Source organism: Gobio gobio (genome assembly GCF_949357685.1).
Source record: "Gobio gobio genome assembly, chromosome: 4".
Classification (NCBI taxonomy): domain Eukaryota; kingdom Metazoa; phylum Chordata; class Actinopteri; order Cypriniformes; family Gobionidae; genus Gobio; species Gobio gobio.
The window spans coordinates 40,459,562-40,477,686 of NC_137100.1; the positions used below are offsets into that span (position 1 = coordinate 40,459,562).

Here is an 18,125-nt window from a genome sequence, read left to right on the forward strand (position 1 = left end):
TACTGTTTAGTGCCTCGATCTGTGTCATTTGGAGCAGTTCTAATTCGTCACAGTCTATCTGTGGTGAGCTCTGAGGGCGGGGCTCAGCTGGGAGTGTGTCCATGAGAAGTGGTTGTTGTGGCTGCGTGGTGTTATCATTGTCCTTGTGGGGTGTATCAACCGCGTGTCCATTCAGATGCTGAAATGAAGTCCTGTGATCGTACTTTACTGGTGTGTGTGTGCCATCCAGGTTGAGTGGGTTAGCACACACAGCTGAAGGATGATGAAGGGAAAAATAAATATTGTCCTTTAGCACTCTTGCACCGAGTTTGTTTGGGTGGAGGCCATTTGATGTAAACAGTTGTCTCTGACTCCAGAAGAGATTAAAATTGTCGATAAAGTTCACTCCCTTCATGTTGCAGGTTTTTTGCAGCCATGTATTAAGCCCAAGTAGCCGTGAAAACCTATTTGTTCCTTTTGCTGGAAGTGGTCCACTGATGAACGGCTGAACTTTCAGTTTTCTAAGTGTTTCAAAAAGTTCATTAAAATCCCTCTTAAGGAGCTCTGACTCCTCTCTCTGAATATCGTTCTTTCCCACATGAATGATGAGTCGATTTGCAGTCTTGTGTTTCATCAGAATGTTCTTAAGTTCCCTGTTGACATCAGAAACTGTTGCTTGTGGAAGGCAGCATGTAGTTGTATCCCTGCTGCTAATGTTTCTGATTGTTGAGTCGCCCACTAACAGAGTCCTGGGCTCGGCTGCGCTCTGAGCTGAGGGCCGCTGTCTGCTTGACCTTGAGCGCCTGTTAGCATTAGTGTTAGCTGCGGGCTGATTCAATCTGTGTTCGGTCACATTTATCACGTTTGGGGATTCCTCACCCACATTCATTAGCACTTCAAATCTGTTTTCAAGATGTATATTTGGTGGTAGAAAACTAGTGTTTGCAATCCTTGTGTCTGGGGTACACTGTTAGACATTTCTGTAATTTGTACAGTTATTTACTATATATCACCCAGTATAATACTGTAAATTCTCTTTACAGTAAATAACTGTAATTCCCGTTGCATCATGGGTATTTTCTATGACGTCAAACACCAAATACAGTGATTTCCTGTATTTTTTAAAAATAAAGTATAATACTGTATTTACCACAACGGCCTATTTGGCACAATTGGGATCGACAGGATGTGCTTTAGATTTATATTAGGAACCATCAGTGCAGCGTTGAAAGTTTCACCCGAGGAGAGAGCTCACGGTTCCAGAGAACATATGTGTCCGGACACCCTGCGAAGATTTTTTCATCCCCCGTGAGAACGGCAAACAAGCAAGGTAAGTGTGATTTGTACTATCCGCGGTTGTCTGCACCCCAATTTTAGCTTGTCAGCATTGGTGCTAAAAACTGAGGTAAATCTAACGTTTTATGAATTTATTGAATTAGATTAGGAACCGGTGCAGCGTTGTAAGTTTTGCCCGAGGAGAGAGCTCACAGTCCGGACAACATACTTTACATAACGTTAGGTTATCATTTGCTTAAACTTTGCTGCTAAAAACTGAGGCAAACCTAACGTTTTATAAAAAAAAAAAAAAGAGTTTATTGAATTAGATTAGGAACCAGTGCAGCCAGCGTTGTGTGTAACGTTACTGCCCGAGGAGAGAGCTCACAGCCCGGACAACATACTTTACATAACGTTAGGTTATCATTTGCTTAAACTTTGCTGTTAAAAACTGAGGCAAACCTAACGTTTTATTTAAAAAAAATGAGTTTATTGAATTAGATTAGGAACCAGTGCAGCCAGCGTCGTGTGTAACGTTACTGCCCGAGGAGAGAGCTCACGGCCCGGACAACATACTTTACATAACGTTAGGTTATCATTTGCTTAAACTTTGCTGTTAAAAACTGAGGCAAACCTAACGTTTTATTTAAAAAAAATGAGTTTATTGAATTAGATTAGGAACCAGTGCAGCCAGCGTCGTGTGTAACGTTACTGCCCGAGGAGAGAGCTCACGGCCCGGACAACATACTTTACATAACGTTAGGTTATCATTTGCTTCAGCTTTGGTACTAAAACTGAGGTAACATAAACCTAACGTTTTATTTTTTAAAAAGATTTAACGTTAGTGAGTTTATTGAATTAACTTTACCAATACAATGAAGATTTTGTTTATCGAGCATATTAAGCGTACATTTAGGACGACGTTAGTTAGTAAATTAACGTTGGCCACTAGTTGCAAAAATAATGTCGTTAACAAACAAAGTTTACATTTGGATTGACATTATTTATTTTACATTTTAGATAAGAATACCAGGAGCCTGCCTGTGCTGTGCGACACTGGAACTCATACAACGGTAAGTAACGTAAGTCCTCTTTGTTTCTCCACATATTACTGATAATTCAAAGTTTTTCTTGTACGTTTTAGTCGGGTCTGTTTAACAGAATCACAAAATTATTTCGTTTTTCCACCTCTTTTTAGCTGTAACTAGCCATGTACCATGTTTTTTTTTCATAAATTATATTATACTAAAATAATCCAAAACTGTGTTTGTCCAGGACTGACAGATTATAATTTTATTTTCTGGAATTGAAGCAGTCCTGGAAAATTTTTGGATGCTTTTGGCAGATGAAATATAATTTATGAAAAAAACATGGCAAAACTTTAGAATAATGTTGCTCAAGTGCAAACCTGAATACATTTCTGAACACAAAAGAAGATGAAGAATGTTTGTAACCTAACAGATTGAGGCACCATTCACTTCTATAGTAATTTTTTCCTACCATGGAAGTGAATGGTGCCTCAAAATTGTCTGTTTACAAACATTCTTTAAAAGGGTTAGAACAACAGGGCGAGTAAATGACACAATTTACTTTTTTTTTTTGGTGAACTATCCGTTTAATGACGGACCATTATTCTAAAGTGTTACCAAAAACATTTAAAGCAAAGGCACTAAGGGTGATGAAATTTAAAATATCTTTATTCTCTTAATTTTCTCTTGCTTTAAGTTTTTTTCGTGAGGAAAAACCCAGAGGAGGGAACAAGATGCACCACCAAAACCAGAGTGAGTCGGAAGACCGGGGAAGTTGTGAACAGGAAGACAACTGTAATCAACAACAGAGTGTCATCCTTCCATCGCCACCTAATGGAGTTTGAATGGAAAAACTTGGACTAGGTGAGACACTTTTTTAATAGGATATGTAATGTACACAGACACTTACGCTGCATTCACACAGGGCGTCATGCCGGTTCGAAATTTTGTCTGACCTGAGACAGTGCCGACGCCACGTGACAGTGACGTATGGCATCAAAGCACCTCGAGAGCGATTCGAGAGCAGTCGGCTAATACAGCCGGTGCAGTTTCTCCAGAGCGACTGCACGGACTTTGATGACGACACAGCTGTTCCACGATTGGCCAGATTCTCCGCATGACAGCGATCACATGTGTTTCGTGTTTATTCTAAAACCTTCAGTTCCTCTAATGCGCACAAATCTCTTTTTTATAACAGTTAAATCTCTTTTCATGTAGTTGCGTTGTTATATTGTCATGTTTATCAAAATAAAACAGATGAAAAACGTAGACCCCCACTTCATTGATAGTTTAGGCTTGTATGTTAACTTTATTCTTGTACAAACACACGCTGTATTAAGTAGTGCATAAAGTATTACATGACAAAAAATGTCTCTGAAACATCTGTGCATTGACAAATATTGCATTTATTTCACTTCAGCTGATAAAGTGTGCAAACACAGTGCAAGCATCACTGCGGGAAGCAGAAAGTGTCAGACTTCACGTCTCCGTTTGCAGCTCCTCCCCGCCTGCACGCGGCTACTCTCGCCGATTGGTTGCATCCGGCCACAGCTGATGTCCAACACACCTTTCAACTTCTGCCGCTTGCAACGTGAGTGAAGCGACGCGACGGAACCCACAATTCAGTTCAGCAACGCATGACGTCAACCATTCAAAGTAAATGAGAAGCGTCCCGTGTGAATGCAGCATTAAGTTTGAGGATACCTTACTAAAGCTAATGCAGTATACATGTAATCCATCCTGCAATAAAAGGTTACATTGTTGTTTTTGATTAAATAGTTTGTGAAATCATGTTGAGGTGATTCAGGAATATGACTTTTTTGGAGCATGTAGTTTGTGCTGCTGCTACTATTATGTACTGACAGTTTTCTTTAGTTTTTTACTCAATATCAATTTTGTTAAGCTAATAACAGAGACACCTCTCTAATATGCAATCAGGTTCAGCATAACTACAAAGTACATTCTTCAAAATATTCATAACATTGAATCACCAGCTAAAACAAAAACTGAACATTTCATTTCACATCTTCATGAAGGCATTGCAGGACTGGATTAGACTAGACAGCATACGTTTAGTTAGGTGTACCTCAAAGTGTTAACTGTCTATAAAATAGTATTTTACCATTATGATGAATTGTAATGGGATTATTATTTTTTATTAAATTCCAACAGTGTAAAATGTTTGTGTATAGGCCTACTCAAATTGTATGACTAACTTCATATCATTCTTATCTAGAGGGACTTCTTGCCATAATGGAGCAGAATCCTGGTTCCTGTTTGAAATCATCCAATGTGGAAGATGGCACAGATCGGTACAGACATGAAACTTGTGTTTGTGTTGTGTTGTGATAACTTGTTTCAGAATTAATTTGCTCTTTGTTTATATTTTATTCATGTATATGTGTATTTTGCACCAAAGTTACAGTATTCTTCAACCAATTATTTACAGTATTCTACCAACTATTTTCTGTTTTTAAAATTGTAGCTCAAACAATAGTGTGTGGCGCTAGCAAGGTCATGGGTTCAATTCCCAGGGAAAGCAAGAACTGACAAAATGTAAAATGTGTATCTTGAATGCAATGCAAGTCGTCTGCCAAATGCATAAATGTAAATGTAAATAAAATGTAAAATAAGTGATATTGAATGCACTCTGATTACTTTTATACATGATTTTCTGAAAATAAGATTTGATTCGAGGATGTTTTAGAGTGAACTTTTTCCACACATTTACATGTTTAAGTTAAAGCACTTAAAATGTTTTAAATAAAGAATTTTATATTTCATAATAATTGTCTGTTTGGATTACTTCTGTAGGATAGATTAATGTAAGAATTAATGTAATTCAGGAAGTATTAATTATTGAATAGGATTAGGATTAATGCACTGTTAACCAAGGTTTACAGTAACAGTACTGTATTACAAAATTACAGTAACATGTAGTTACTGTAAACTGAAATGCGGTTATTGTACTGTAAATCTCAAATACAGTAACTTACTGGCAACAGTGTTGCCAGTAAGTTACTGTAAAATCTCTTATAAATGTCTAACAGTGTAGAGCATGCTAATGCGGCAATATGTGATGCTCGTGACAATCTGATGTCTCGAGTGCCTTTGGGTCTCGCTCCCTGTTTGTTCCATCGATTAGTGTGTTGATCAGTTACTTGTTTCTCTACATGTTGAGTAGCACTACATTTATGGGACTCACCGGCAGTGTGCAGAGGGCGATCATGATGAAGCTCTGCTGTGTGATTCGTCTGGTTGGATGGTTCCGCAAATAACTTTGTTTCAAGAACTGCAATCCTTTGTAAGTCTGTGGCAGTTTGTGCAGCAAGTAGATTCTAGAAGAGGCATTTTCTTATCCTTTTGAATGTAGGCAGCTGTGTTTTCCCTTCTCCGGAATGTAAGCTGGAGGCAGTGGGAGGCTGGTCGGTTGAAATATTCCGCTTTTTGTTTAGGAATTCAGTCACCAGAGTTTCTAATTTTATCATTGGAGTCAAGCTTTGTCGTTTGAGCAATGTGCTGATTTGCTGAAGTTGTAAAATATAGAAGCGATAGGGCAAAGCGCGGAGCAGTAAGCAAGAGCGTCCGAACAGTAGCGAAGCAGGAAGCAGCTAAAATAATGTGTTCTCTCTATGGCTTCCAGAAAAGGGTGTCAAAAAATGAATTAAACTTGAATTGTAATGATTTATGATCCAGTTGCTATAGAAACAGTGTTCTGAGATGCATGCTAAGGACTGTGCAATATGTGGGTTGTTAAGATTTGAGCATTTAGAAACAAAATTTATGAGACAGTTGTTGTCATATTTCATTGGTGTTTTTAAATTTGACATTTAAACGCAAGCTTAGTGAACAGCTTTGATGATTCCTCATTCAATGAGATAGGAACTGTTTGATAGATGGCTGCAGAGTGAAATTACTTGCCTTAAAGGGACTTTGCTATTATTCTGTTGTGTGGAACTGGGGAACAACTGATGACGGCATGGTTTAATGTTTGTTTGACCAATCAGCGAAAAGGGGCATTTCATTCTGCCCCACATATGGAGTTTGAATATTCAAGCTGTTTATTCCATAGACTGTAAAAAAGTTTATTAATTTTCTATCCCTGAATGGAAAAGCGGAAAATCGTTTCGTTTAAAAATATTTTTTAAATGAAAAATGAAAAAGGTGCCGGTTTCTAATTTTTCTGCTTTCAGAATTGTCCCAAAATGATTGATCGGAATACACCCTGATTGTGAACAAATTCCATTATATTCCTGACAAAGCTATTTTGTACTTTTATAACTTTAGAAATATTTCAATACTTTAGTGATAATGTCATTATTTTGATTGATTCATCATTTTTTTTTATAACATTCCTCTAAAGATCACTCCAAAACAAATGTTTGCACAGGATAAACACATGTTTATTTCAAAAGGAATTTTAAAAGTAATTCTACAGAACAATCATATTATATGACTTCAGTAGAGGCTCCCTTCAGGTTTGAGGCTTTCACTCTTCTTTGGCCTAAGACAAAATGAAGCACAGTCATAAGTCATGTAAATAATCAGTACATTTTCAAGCATAAGCTGAATACTATATATGTGTCTGTAAATGTGAGAAGGCATCTACTGAGTACAGACTCTGGTATTATGAAACTGACCTTTCCAGCATCTCGGCTCTTGGCTCTGAGCTTGTTGACCTGAGACTCAGCAATGTCAGCACGCTCCTCAGCCTCTTCCAGCTCATGCTGTACCTTCCTCAACTTGGACAGGTGAGTGTTGGCTTGCTCCTCCTAAAGAGTACCATTTTCACCATATTAAATAAGCTGTGGAGCAGCAGTGAAATCTCACCAGTAAATCATTAATAATCAACATGTAAAAATAAATATTACATACTGCCTCCTCAGACTGTCTCTTGTAGGCTTTAACCTTCAGCTGCAGCTTATCAACCAGATCCTGAAGTCTGTTGATGTTTTTCTTATCCTCCTCAGTCTAAAACCATTTCATAGATTTATTCTAAATATTTGACTATAAATGCATGTATGGATGACTCAATGGATATTGTCGGGCATGGTCATACCTGATAAGAGAGTTCTTTCACTCTCCTCTCATATTTGCGGACACCCTTAACAGCATCAGCTCCACGTCTCTGCTCTGCGTCAACTTCAGCCTCAAGCTCACGGACCTTTTATAGCACAATAAAGATCTCAGACAAGTTCAAGTATAGTTAGTGCCTTTAAGCTACTTTGGGAAAACGAGATAATGCTTTAATTTTAGGAGAAACATCTTCTGGAAATGTTCTCCTAAAATCATGTTTGTTGTGATCCTTTATTAAGTTCTCACCCTGCTCTCCAACTTCTGGAGTTGTTTCTTTCCTCCCTTCATGGCCAGATTCTCAGCCTCATCCAGACGGTGCTGCAGGTCCTTCACTGTGACCTCCAGATTTTTCTTCATCCTCTCAAGGTGAGCACTGGTGTCCTGCTCTTTCTTGAGCTCTTCTGCCATCATTGCAGCCTTTTGCATTAATACAGAAAGTTATTAGATTTATTAAATTTTTCAAGCACACAAGTGTCTTGTGGAACATTTGGTAGCTTCTGTTACTCACATCAGTGATGGCCTTCTTGGCCTTCTCCTCTGCATTTCTGGCTTCCTGTACAGTGTCATCAACTTCACTCTGGACATGAACAAGGTCAGCCTCAAGCTTCTTCTTGCTGTTCAGGAGACTTGTGTTCTACAAAATTAAAAACAAAAATTTGAACATTTTGAAGGATGGTCTCAATTTCCTTCATTGTAAGTACGAATGTTCTGATCAGGATTTTTAGAATAAGAAACAAGTAATAATATCCTGAATGATGAGTGATGATCTTCCAGCACGGTTTCAGCTGTGCACTCCGATTCTATGGCACAGTAAATCTCCTGTCAATTTGAGCGATCAAACCAATCCAAGTGCCCTCCAGCTGTAAAACAGTGTGCGTTTTGGTCTTCGACACATCGTCCCTACCCATCATAACCGAGATCCAGTTTCCAATGGTTGAACTTTAAAATGTTGTTGTTTACTTCGTGAGGATTTTTAATTTTTTTTTATGTGGGGGCTCGTTTGAATCGAGACACCCTGCTCTAAATAAATATGTGTGATTTACTATGGTTTACTAATATTTTGCAAAGTTACAAAGCAGAACGTGGAACAAACGCCTCATCTGTATAATGTTTACATGCGCATCTGCAGGTCATTTTATGGTATTTTGTCAATAAATTGCAATCGGTTAGTGAAATGGGCCAAATTTAGTGACTACCGATTGAGTCATAGAATGTGATTATCAGCCAATTATTATGGCCGATCGATCAGCGCATCCCTAATTATAAGAAACAAAATGCCCTTACCTGAGAGTGCAGCAGCCCAACACGCTCACTGGCGTCCACCAACTCTTGTTCAGCCACTTTGCGCCCTCTCTCTGTCTGCTCCAGAGCAACTCTCAGCTCCTCAATCTCAGACTGCATCAGAATGTTTCTGCGCTCCACCATGGCCACTTGCTCCTTCATGTCTTCCTGTCCTCTCTGGGCATCATCAAGGTGCAGTTGGGCATCCTGAACATAACAATAGATTTACAAGTTTTCAATGTGCTTTCTTTTGGCTATTTTTTAACACAGGTTAGATTAAACATATTAATGCATCTCAAAGCTGAACAGATGTCATATACCTTGAGTTGTCCTTGAACGTTCCTGAGCTGTTTCTGGGCCTCAGCAGCCTGGCGATTGGCGTGGCTCAGCTGAATCTCCATCTCATTAAGGTCTCCCTCCATCTTCTTCTTGATTCTCAGGGCATCATTCCTGCTCCTGACTTCAGAGTCCAGAGTGCCCTGCATGGATTCAATGACTCTCTGGCTGTTCCTCTTGATCTGCTCCATCTCCTCATCCTTCTCTGCAAGCTTCCGGTCAATCTCACTTTTGATCTGGTTCAGCTCAAGCTGGACACGAAGAATTTTGGACTCCTCATGCTCCAGTGTACCCTATGAAAAATAAGTGTAAAAAAAAAAGTAATTTCAGAATTAAAATAGCATTTAACAACACAGTAAAATGGTTCAAGCTAGAATGACATATTATTCTCCAGATACTCACTTCAGCCTCCTCCAGGGCAGTCTGAATCTCTGACTTCTCAGTCTCCACTGTCTTCTTGGCCTTTTCCAGTTCATGGATGCTCTTTCCAGTCTCACCTAACTGCTCTGTCAGATCTGAAATCTCCTCTAAAAGTTACAAAAATAAATGTTCATATATATGATCATATATATATTGTGAACCACTACACATTTAACACAGTCCAACATTGAATCTTACGCTGCAGATTCTTGTTCTCTCTCTTGAGGGTCTCCAGTTGATCCAGAGTCTCCTCATAGGAGTTCTTCATCTTGAACAGTTCAGTGCTGAGTGAACGAGCCTCTTTCTGGGCACCTTCCAGCTCTGCCTGACCTTCCTCATATTTCTGCTTCCATTCTGCTAGGACCTTTGGTAGAGATATTTCATGGTCAGCTTTTGTATGTAACCTATTTAACAAAGCCCATTCTGGCCATGCTATTGAAAGGGTCAAAGTTTACCTTGTCAAAGTTTCTCTGTTTCTTGTCAAGGTTAGCAGCCAAACCATTGGCTCTCTCCACATCAATCATGAGGTCCTCCACCTCACCCTGGAGTCTTTGTTTGGTCTTCTCCAGAGATGCGCATTTGGAGTTCACTGCCTCAATTTGTTCCTCTGCCTCTTGCAGACGCTGAGCCAGCTTCTTCCTGTTATGTAATACACATTATTTTGAATTCCAATCTATAAAATAGCTGTGAGAATTGGGAATATTATACAATAATATACATACTTGGACTCTTCAAGCTCCTCAGTGCGCTGGATGGCATCCGTTTCATATTTAGTTCTCCACTGAGCAACCTCACTGTTGGCCTTTGACATTCCCCGCTGCAGCTCAGCCTTTGCCTCCTGCTCTTCCTCAAACTGCTCACGGAGCAGGTCACAGTCATGACGGGCTGACTGCACACCATGGGCCAGTGCGTTCTTAGCCTAAGAGACAAAGTCATATAATATTTACATTAATTAATTTAGCAGACACTTTAATCCAAAGCGACTTACTAATGAGGAATACAAAATGTGATATTATCTTTTTTGTATTACATTAGCTTTGTTTTCTAGTAAGCAGACATTATGTGTTTATTTTGATTATGCTATATTACCTTAACCTCCTCTTCAATCTGCCTCTTAAGCTCTTCAATTTGCTGAGTGAAAGCTTGTTTGCCTCTGGTGAGCTGAGAAACCAGAGCCTCCTTCTCCTCCAGTTGACGGCCAAACTCACCTTTATAGAATTAAATTAACTGTGTCAGATTGTGCTATGTCTCTATTAGTTAATATCAAAATAAACTCTGTGAAATCAAAATGTAAATAAGTGTTTTCTTCTGATAATTACTGTTTTCTTCTCAATTACTGTTGGAATACTATTAATTCCTTCATTATTTTAATTAGTTACCATTTTCAGTTTGAAGTCTTGCTCTTTGAGCACTGAGGTCATTTATCTGGCGAATGCTCTCGTCACTCTTGGATTTTATTTCACTAAATTGGTCCTCAAGTGTTCGGCACATCTTTTCAAGATTAGCCTGCAAATACAAAAGTCATTAGATATTTGAAAAAACTTCAACACAGGTAATATATTCTTTAGACATAAAATTCCTAACTTTTCCTTTGGCAACAGCTTCCATGTTGCTGGAAAGATCATCAATCTCCATTTTGTATTCGCTCTTCTCTTTCTCAAGCTTCTGCTTGACACGCTGCAGGTTGTCGATTTGCTCTCCCAGCTCGGCCACACTGTCTGCCTGCTTCTTGCGGAGGGCAGCAGCAGTAGCTTCATGCTGGAGGGTGGACTCTTCAAGATCACGACGTAGCTTCTGGAATTCAGCTTCACGCTTCTTATTCATCTCGATCTGAGCAGCAGTGGCTCCTCCAGCTTCCTCAAGCCTCTCACTGATCTCCTCAAGTTCCCTTGAGAGATCAGCTCTCTGCTTCTCGACCTTGGCACGAGCAGCGCGCTCAGCCTCAATCTCTTCCTCCAGTTCCTCAATGCGAGCCTATGTTGGAAAGTAGTTAATTAAATTTCTAGTGTTCTGTAATTGATAATAATGTTATCGTAATGTTGAAAAAAAATCTAAAAATACCTGAAGCTCCTTGATCTTCTTCTGGAGTTGAGCACCCAGAGATTGTTCATCTTCAATCTTGCTAAGCAGCTGGCTCGTTTCAAAGTCTTTCCTGTGGGTGTTCAACAATAAGTGGTTTGTAAAACAATAACACAACTTAATAATATTTTCAAAGATTTCATGCTTTAATTACTTTTTTATTTTCTCATCAGATTGCTGTTTGTCATTCTCCAGGTCCATGATGGACTCTTGGGCTAATTTCAGGTCTCCTTCAAGCTTTCTCTTGGCTCTCTCAAGATCCATGCGGAGCTTCTTCTCTTGTTCAAGGGAACCCTCAAGCTACAGGACAATGATATATTAAATATGTGCACAGCAGAAAACAGTTAATTTGATAAATGAATATAATTAATTTACATAATCAACTCACATCATCAACTTGCTGCTCAAGCTTTGTCTTGGATTTGGTCAGGGTGTTGACTTTGTCCTCCTCTGCCTGAAGATCATCCAGTGTCTGCTGATGTGCCTCTTGGAGTGCTTTCTTCTCCTTCGTAAGCTTGGCAATGCTCTCATCCTGAGCTGCCATTTCCTCAGTCAAGTTCTTGACCTGTGTGATTTTTTGTGTGTTTCAAATAAGCTTGTATTTTATAATTAATATTCTATATCAACATATAAGACAGAGATTAAGTCCAATCTGAAACAAACTCAATCTCTAACCTTATTCTCAGTGGCATGTTTCTCCTTCTCCACTTTAGCCAAGGTGAGCTCCAGGTCATCAATGTCTTTCTTCAGCTCAGAGCACTCATCCTCCAGTTTCCTCTTCTTGGCTGTCAGTTCAGCATTGATTTCTTCCTCATCCTCCAGTCTCTCAGTTGTCTCTTTGAGTTTAGCTTCAAGCTGGATTTTGCTTTTGATCAGACCCTCACACCTCTCCTCAGCATCTGAGAGATTCTCAGATTCCTGTTTTTTAAAAAAAAGTTGCTATAGCCTTGGAAACATTTTAATGGAGCCTAAATTCAATTAATTAAATTCAAGAATACTCACAGATGCTACTTGCAGCTGCAGATCATTTTTCTCTTGCAGCAGTGATACCATCTTCTCTTCAAGCTCCTTCTTTTTGGCTTCAGCCTTGGCAAGATCTTCTTTGCATTTTGTAAAGTCCTCTTTCATGGTTGCCAGCTCCTTCTCAGTCTCAGCACTCTTCAGCAGAGGCTTAATCTTGTAGTAAACCTTCATCCATGGCCAGTGTTTGACATTCATGAATGAGCGGATGTTGTATTGGATGGTGTAAATGGACTCCCTGTGAATAATACATCATTAAATGTCATAATCATCATTATTTACTGTTTGCAGTTATTATTGATGTCATATTTACTCATGACAATACTTACCTCCTTTCCATCATCTTCACAAACTCCCTCCTCATCAGGTAGCCACGGCAGAGAGCCTGAGTCATTGTGACCAGAGCAGCCAGTTTCTCATCACGCATCTCCTCAAGAGTACCCAGAAGACCAGCTTTGAAGAACACCTGAATTTATGTAAAACAGTAAATAAAAATATATAGATTTGCACAGGCTAAATGATCATGATCACCGAAACTTTAATAGTTGTGAAGCTAAATATGAACCTTTGTGTGTCCAAATTTGTACTCGTCATGATTAACATCAATGGATCCAAGGAGTTTCTCACTGGCCTTCTTGTTATCCATAAACTGTCCCTCTGGGATAACACTGGCATTCAGCACCTTGTATCTGTGGAGGATTGATCAAAATACTTCATATCTTCCAATAAAGAGCGTGTTATAGGACATGGTATTTTCATCCGATCCCATTTACCTCTGCTTGAAGTCACCATAGAGAATTCTGCTGGGGAAGCCTTTTCTGCAGATTCTGATACCCTCCAGTACACCGTTACACCTCAGCTGGTGGATAACCAGGAAATTCTGCATGAGACCTATAACGAAGAGTTTACATCATGAGCTTGGCAAATTAACATTAGCATTATTAAATACATTAACATTAACGATTGTATTAATGTCAGAATATCTGTAAGTTTTTTTTTTATTACTTTACCTGGAGTCTTGGACTCATTGGGAATCAGACAACGCACAAAGTGAGGGTGAGTGCTCCTCAAATTGGTCATGAGCTTGCCCAAGTTTTCCTATTTAATCACGAAAAGATTCAGCATTCTTATTCAGATTCTATCAGTTCTTGGTGTATTATTTATCTGACCTAGGGTCAAACAAGCTCATGTACACTCTCTGTCCTTTCAGCTGCATTATTATTCACATTTTGTCTAAAAGACATACTCTGAACTGTGAAGACACAGTCTGCATGGAGCCACCCTTCTTCTTGCCTCCCTTCTTGCCGCCACCAGTTTCTATTCAGATAAAATAAAAAGGAACACATATAATGTTTGGTTGAATTTAAAGGTAACTTTTTTGTTAAAAATGTACAAAATGTATATGATTAGTGAGTACATCATGAATTCATCTTCCAAACCGTGTTTTTGTCTTATCCCAAATCACTATGGTGCACCTATAATAAGTGTTTATATGTGGACTATTGTAGACAGAGTAGTGCACCTTTTAATATACATAATCATGTACATGTACATATACATATACATAGTTAACACTTCAGTTTATTACCCTCAACAACAGGTGGGTAGAGAGTAGCCAGCAGTTTGACAGAAGACTTCTGGTACAGCTGCAAAACAGACTCATTCAGTGGATCCTTGTTCTTGTCCAACCAGCCAGTGATGTTGTAGTCCACAGTTCCAGCGTAGTGAACCAGGGAGAAGTGGGCTTCAGCCTTGCCTTTGGCAGGCTTTGGTTTCTGGAAAGCATTGTTCTTGCCAAGATGCTGATCATACAGCTTGTTCTTGAAGGAAGTGTCTGAAGCCTTGGGGAACATGCACTCCTCTTCAAGGATGGAGAAGATACCCATGGGCTGTTTATAAAAGAATGTTGTTTAAATACTAAAAATGTAAGATTTTGAGAATGGACCATGGAAATGAATAAGTTCGAAAAACAGTAAAAACCTTCTCAATGAGCTCAATGCAAGCAGCCAAGTCCATGCCGAAGTCAATGAACTCCCAAATAATGCCCTCCTTCTTGTATTCCTCTTGTTCCAGCACAAACATGTGGTGGTTGAAAAACTGTTGCAGTTTCTCATTGGTGAAGTTGATGCACAGCTGCTCCATGCTGTTGTACTGATGAAAAAAAAGAGAGAAACATTTACTGACTTCTGAATATGATTAAATTTACCATAAAAAGAGATAAAACAATCATTCTTACATCAAAGATCTCAAATCCAGCAATATCTAGCACACCAATGAAGAAATTTCTCTGCTGTTTTGTGTCCAACATCTGGTTGATACGAATTACCATCCACAAGAACATCCTCTCATAAATAGATTTGGCCAAGGCGCTAACAGAGTTGTACACCTGTAAGAAGAATAGAGTGGATATTTTATTTAGAACAGGTGCACTCTTGATTTTCAGGTTGACATTCTGGAAATATGTCAGTATATACCTGTGGCACGGTCTGGCCTTTGGTCACAAACTCATTTCCGACCTTGACTCTGGGGTAGCACAAAGCCTTCAGCATATCAGCAGAGTTCAAACCCAGAAGGTAGGCAATTTTGTCAGCCTCTGCAATTTAAAAAAGTTACAAAACAATCATTCCTTTTCTGTCCTTGAACACTAAAACAACCCTTTTGTTTACAGAAAAGAAACAAATATCTATCAATTCAAAGCACTGCATGTTGACACACATTAGTACTATTAGTATATAAAAAACTGTCTGCTAAATGCATAAATGTATTTAGTCTCACCCTCTGTGCCATCAGGCTCAGCCTGCTCCTCACGCTGCTTCTGCTTGAACTTCATGTTTCCATGATGAAGCACAGCTCCAGTGAACTTGTAGATGCCCATTTTCTCCTCATTAGTAAAGCCCAGAATGTCAATAGCGTCCTGTAAATTACAGAGAAGAATGAGATCTATGATTTTCCATATTTATATAGAATATGTCAATATTCAAACAGCAATGACTCACATCAGTAGCATCCAGCTCCACTTTATCATCAATGCTGGCCACTGTGATCTGACCCTGACTGCACATGGGGAAGTCATAGGGGTTGGTGGTGATGAGCGTCATTTCTGTAAAAATACACACCATTTATGAAAAAGTATTTTACAATATCATCTGGAATTTAAACTGAATGAAAAATGTGTGCCTACCAATCAGCTCAGGCTTATGGTTGGTCATCATCTGGTAGAAGATGTGGTAGCCTCTCTCATCTGGAAGCTGGAATGACACTCTAGACTTCTCCAGCAGATCTGTTGAGAGAATGTATTTGAGTCACAATCATCTGAAGAGTGACAGACAAAGACAAATGTGCAGGATGGATCAATAAAATCATGTCCACCTACATGTCTCAATGTCAGCACTAGCCAGTTTTCCAGATGTACCGAAGTGAATTCTGATGAATTTACCCTGTTTAAATCAAAATAGCATAATAAATAAATAATAATATTAAAAATTGCTTTATAGAAAACTGTATAGAAAAATCAAACACAACTGACCAACTTTACGCTAAATAAAAAGCGGTGAACTTACAAAACGAGAGGAGTTGTCATTTCTCACAGTCTTGGCATTACCATAAGCCTCAAGCAGAGGGTTGGCAGCAATGATCTGGTCCTCAAGAGAGCCCTGTGTTGTTTGAATGGTTTTCATTTATTTTCTATTTCATGACTAAAAACTGTTTATAGGCATTACACAAATTCACATATCATATAGTTTGTGGAATGAGTGTAAATCATGTATGACATAGTTTTATATCTCATACCTGCATTTTGCCGGGAGTCTGCTCTTTCTTCTTCTCACCACCTGCCACTGCAATTGTGGCAAAGTACTGGATGACACGTTTGGTGTTAACAGTTTTTCCAGCACCAGATTCTCCACTGGTTTATGAGAGATTAGAAGACAGAAGATGATAAGACATGTGGAGGTTCCACAAGAGAAAAATATAAATGATCTCAACATCTCTAATTGAAGGCTTGATACATACGTAATCAGAACAGACTGGTTCTCTCTGTCTGTTAATTCAAAGGTAAATATGTTTAAGCAATTGTTTTATAAAACTATGAATGTGAATATCAACTTACATTTAATTCAGATCTCATAAATCAAATCTTACCAGTCAGCATGAACTGATAGGCGTTGTCAGAGACAGAGAAGATGTGGGGTGGGGCCTCCATACGCTTTTTGCCTCGGTAGGCAGACACCACTTCTGCATCATACACTGGGAGCCACTTGTAGGGGTTCACAGTTGCACAGAAGAGTCCAGAGTAGGTCTGAAATGAGCAGAGACGTGGTCAGATTCCAGCAACACAAAATTAATTTAAATGCTGCTTTACATAGTTTCAGAACTTACGTAGATCATCCATGCAGCATAACGCTCTTTAAGGTTATACAGCACAGAGGCTTCATTGAGATGGGTCATCATGGCCATGTCCTCAATCTTGTCATACTTGGGAGGATTCATTGGGTAGACATCTGCTTCCTTAGCAACTCTCTCCTATAAATATTATCCAGTCAATATTAGATTTATCAAGACCATGTAATGATTAATTTAAGTTGAGCATCCAGTTTTAACGAAATGTAGAAATTTACCTCCTTAGTGTCAAGCATAACAACTGTGACTTTGCCACCGTCTTTGCTCTTGATTGTTCCCTTGAGGTACAACTCTTTGTCATCAGCCACATAGCAGGCAGCCTTTGCATCAAATGGTTTGTTCTGAGCCTCGATTCTCTCCTTCTCAGGCTTACGAAGGTAAATGGCAGCCTTGCCATAAACGGCCATCTCCGCGTCCGTACTCATGGTGGTGGCTTACTGGAAATTGGAAAGGGAAATTGCAGTGTTTTAATTAATACAATTATATCTGCACCAAACGATAAAAAGATTTTACACTAATTCTCCAAAACTCTTGCCAATTGAAATGTTGATATGACATGAATCTAAAAGATGTTCAGCACCTCTATGTAATACCCCAACAACAGTATAAAACGATTTACACAGAGGAACACATTTATGAACCATTTTAAATCCTTGTGTTGTCCTGTGAAATTTTGATTTTAAATTAAACAAAACTTTTAACCAAGACACAATCATGGGCAAATAAAGATGCAATCAAACTGATCAACACAACAAATGTAAGGGAAATCCATCTACCTTCTCTTGCCTTGAGACCAGATGAAATTACTTCTGCCCTGCAAAACAATTAATTTACGTGTAAAATGTGATAAACACCATACAATTTAAATGAATGCTGTTTCATTACAAACTAAAGAGGAACCTACAAATTATCTGCTTCCATTTCAGGTTTGCGCAAATATAAATTGAAAAGCAACTTACCACCAACTGGAACTCCTCTAGTCTCCTATAAGGCTGATCATGCTCTCCCCCACACTTATATTGAGTTGAACTTGCACACTAAGCAGGAACTAAATATGGACAGGCATTTCAGTTTTAATTACTGTGTATAGAAGCTGTCCATCCACAGTAAGGGAAGCATATAACTGCCTTATGAGAAATCAGTTGTAAGAAAACAAAAAACAAATAAGAAGTTGTCTTTAAATGAATGCTGAAATATTAGCGTAAATTATTATTATTTTAACTGGCATTAAAA

The 18,125-nt window shown here is 38.8% G+C and overlaps 1 protein-coding gene and 1 long non-coding RNA gene across 2 annotated transcripts; one reads left to right on the forward strand and one right to left on the reverse strand.

Annotated features, from left to right (window-relative positions):
- The first annotated feature begins 1,187 nt into the window (after positions 1-1,187).
- LOC307125516 lies at positions 1,188-3,115 on the forward strand. The gene is made up of 3 exons (XR_013816389.1): positions 1,188-1,309; positions 2,275-2,327; positions 2,980-3,115. It is a non-coding gene; the product is annotated as an uncharacterized lncRNA (long non-coding RNA).
- A 3,551-nt stretch (positions 3,116-6,666) lies between these two features.
- LOC307125510 (myosin heavy chain, fast skeletal muscle-like) lies at positions 6,667-17,880 on the reverse strand. Its single transcript, XM_079815387.1, has 41 exons — positions 17,852-17,880; positions 17,669-17,706; positions 17,111-17,329; positions 16,872-17,015; positions 16,635-16,791; positions 16,506-16,533; positions 16,284-16,398; positions 16,055-16,147; positions 15,868-15,931; positions 15,676-15,774; positions 15,491-15,594; positions 15,270-15,408; positions 14,969-15,087; positions 14,731-14,880; positions 14,475-14,645; positions 14,083-14,383; positions 13,741-13,811; positions 13,505-13,592; positions 13,268-13,385; positions 13,060-13,183; positions 12,824-12,960; positions 12,477-12,732; positions 12,150-12,392; positions 11,863-12,039; positions 11,629-11,774; positions 11,457-11,547; positions 10,980-11,369; positions 10,775-10,901; positions 10,485-10,603; positions 10,118-10,314; positions 9,851-10,034; positions 9,594-9,759; positions 9,378-9,502; positions 8,960-9,268; positions 8,643-8,846; positions 7,867-7,992; positions 7,605-7,775; positions 7,342-7,446; positions 7,158-7,253; positions 6,923-7,054; positions 6,667-6,786 (listed from the first exon to the last, which is right to left on the reverse strand). Exons 3-41 carry the CDS (start codon positions 17,315-17,317, stop codon positions 6,772-6,774), a joined length of 5,808 nt encoding a protein of 1,935 aa, XP_079671513.1. The 5' UTR covers positions 17,318-17,329; positions 17,669-17,706; positions 17,852-17,880; the 3' UTR covers positions 6,667-6,771.
- Between the last annotated feature and the right edge of the window lie 245 nt (positions 17,881-18,125).

Excerpts from the sequence above, each read along its gene's own strand:
- LOC307125510 (XM_079815387.1), bottom strand. The coding sequence starts at position 17,317 with ATGAGTACGGACGCGGAGATGGCCGTTTATGGCAAGGCTGCCATTTAC. Across the intron at positions 16,792-16,871 it reads ATGCTGCATGGATGATCTAC|ACCTACTCTGGACTCTTCTG; the intron begins GTAAGTTCTGAA and ends TGCTCATTTCAG. Across the intron at positions 16,399-16,505 it reads AACCAGTCTGTTCTGATTAC|TGGAGAATCTGGTGCTGGAA; the intron begins GTATGTATCAAG and ends CTCATAAACCAG.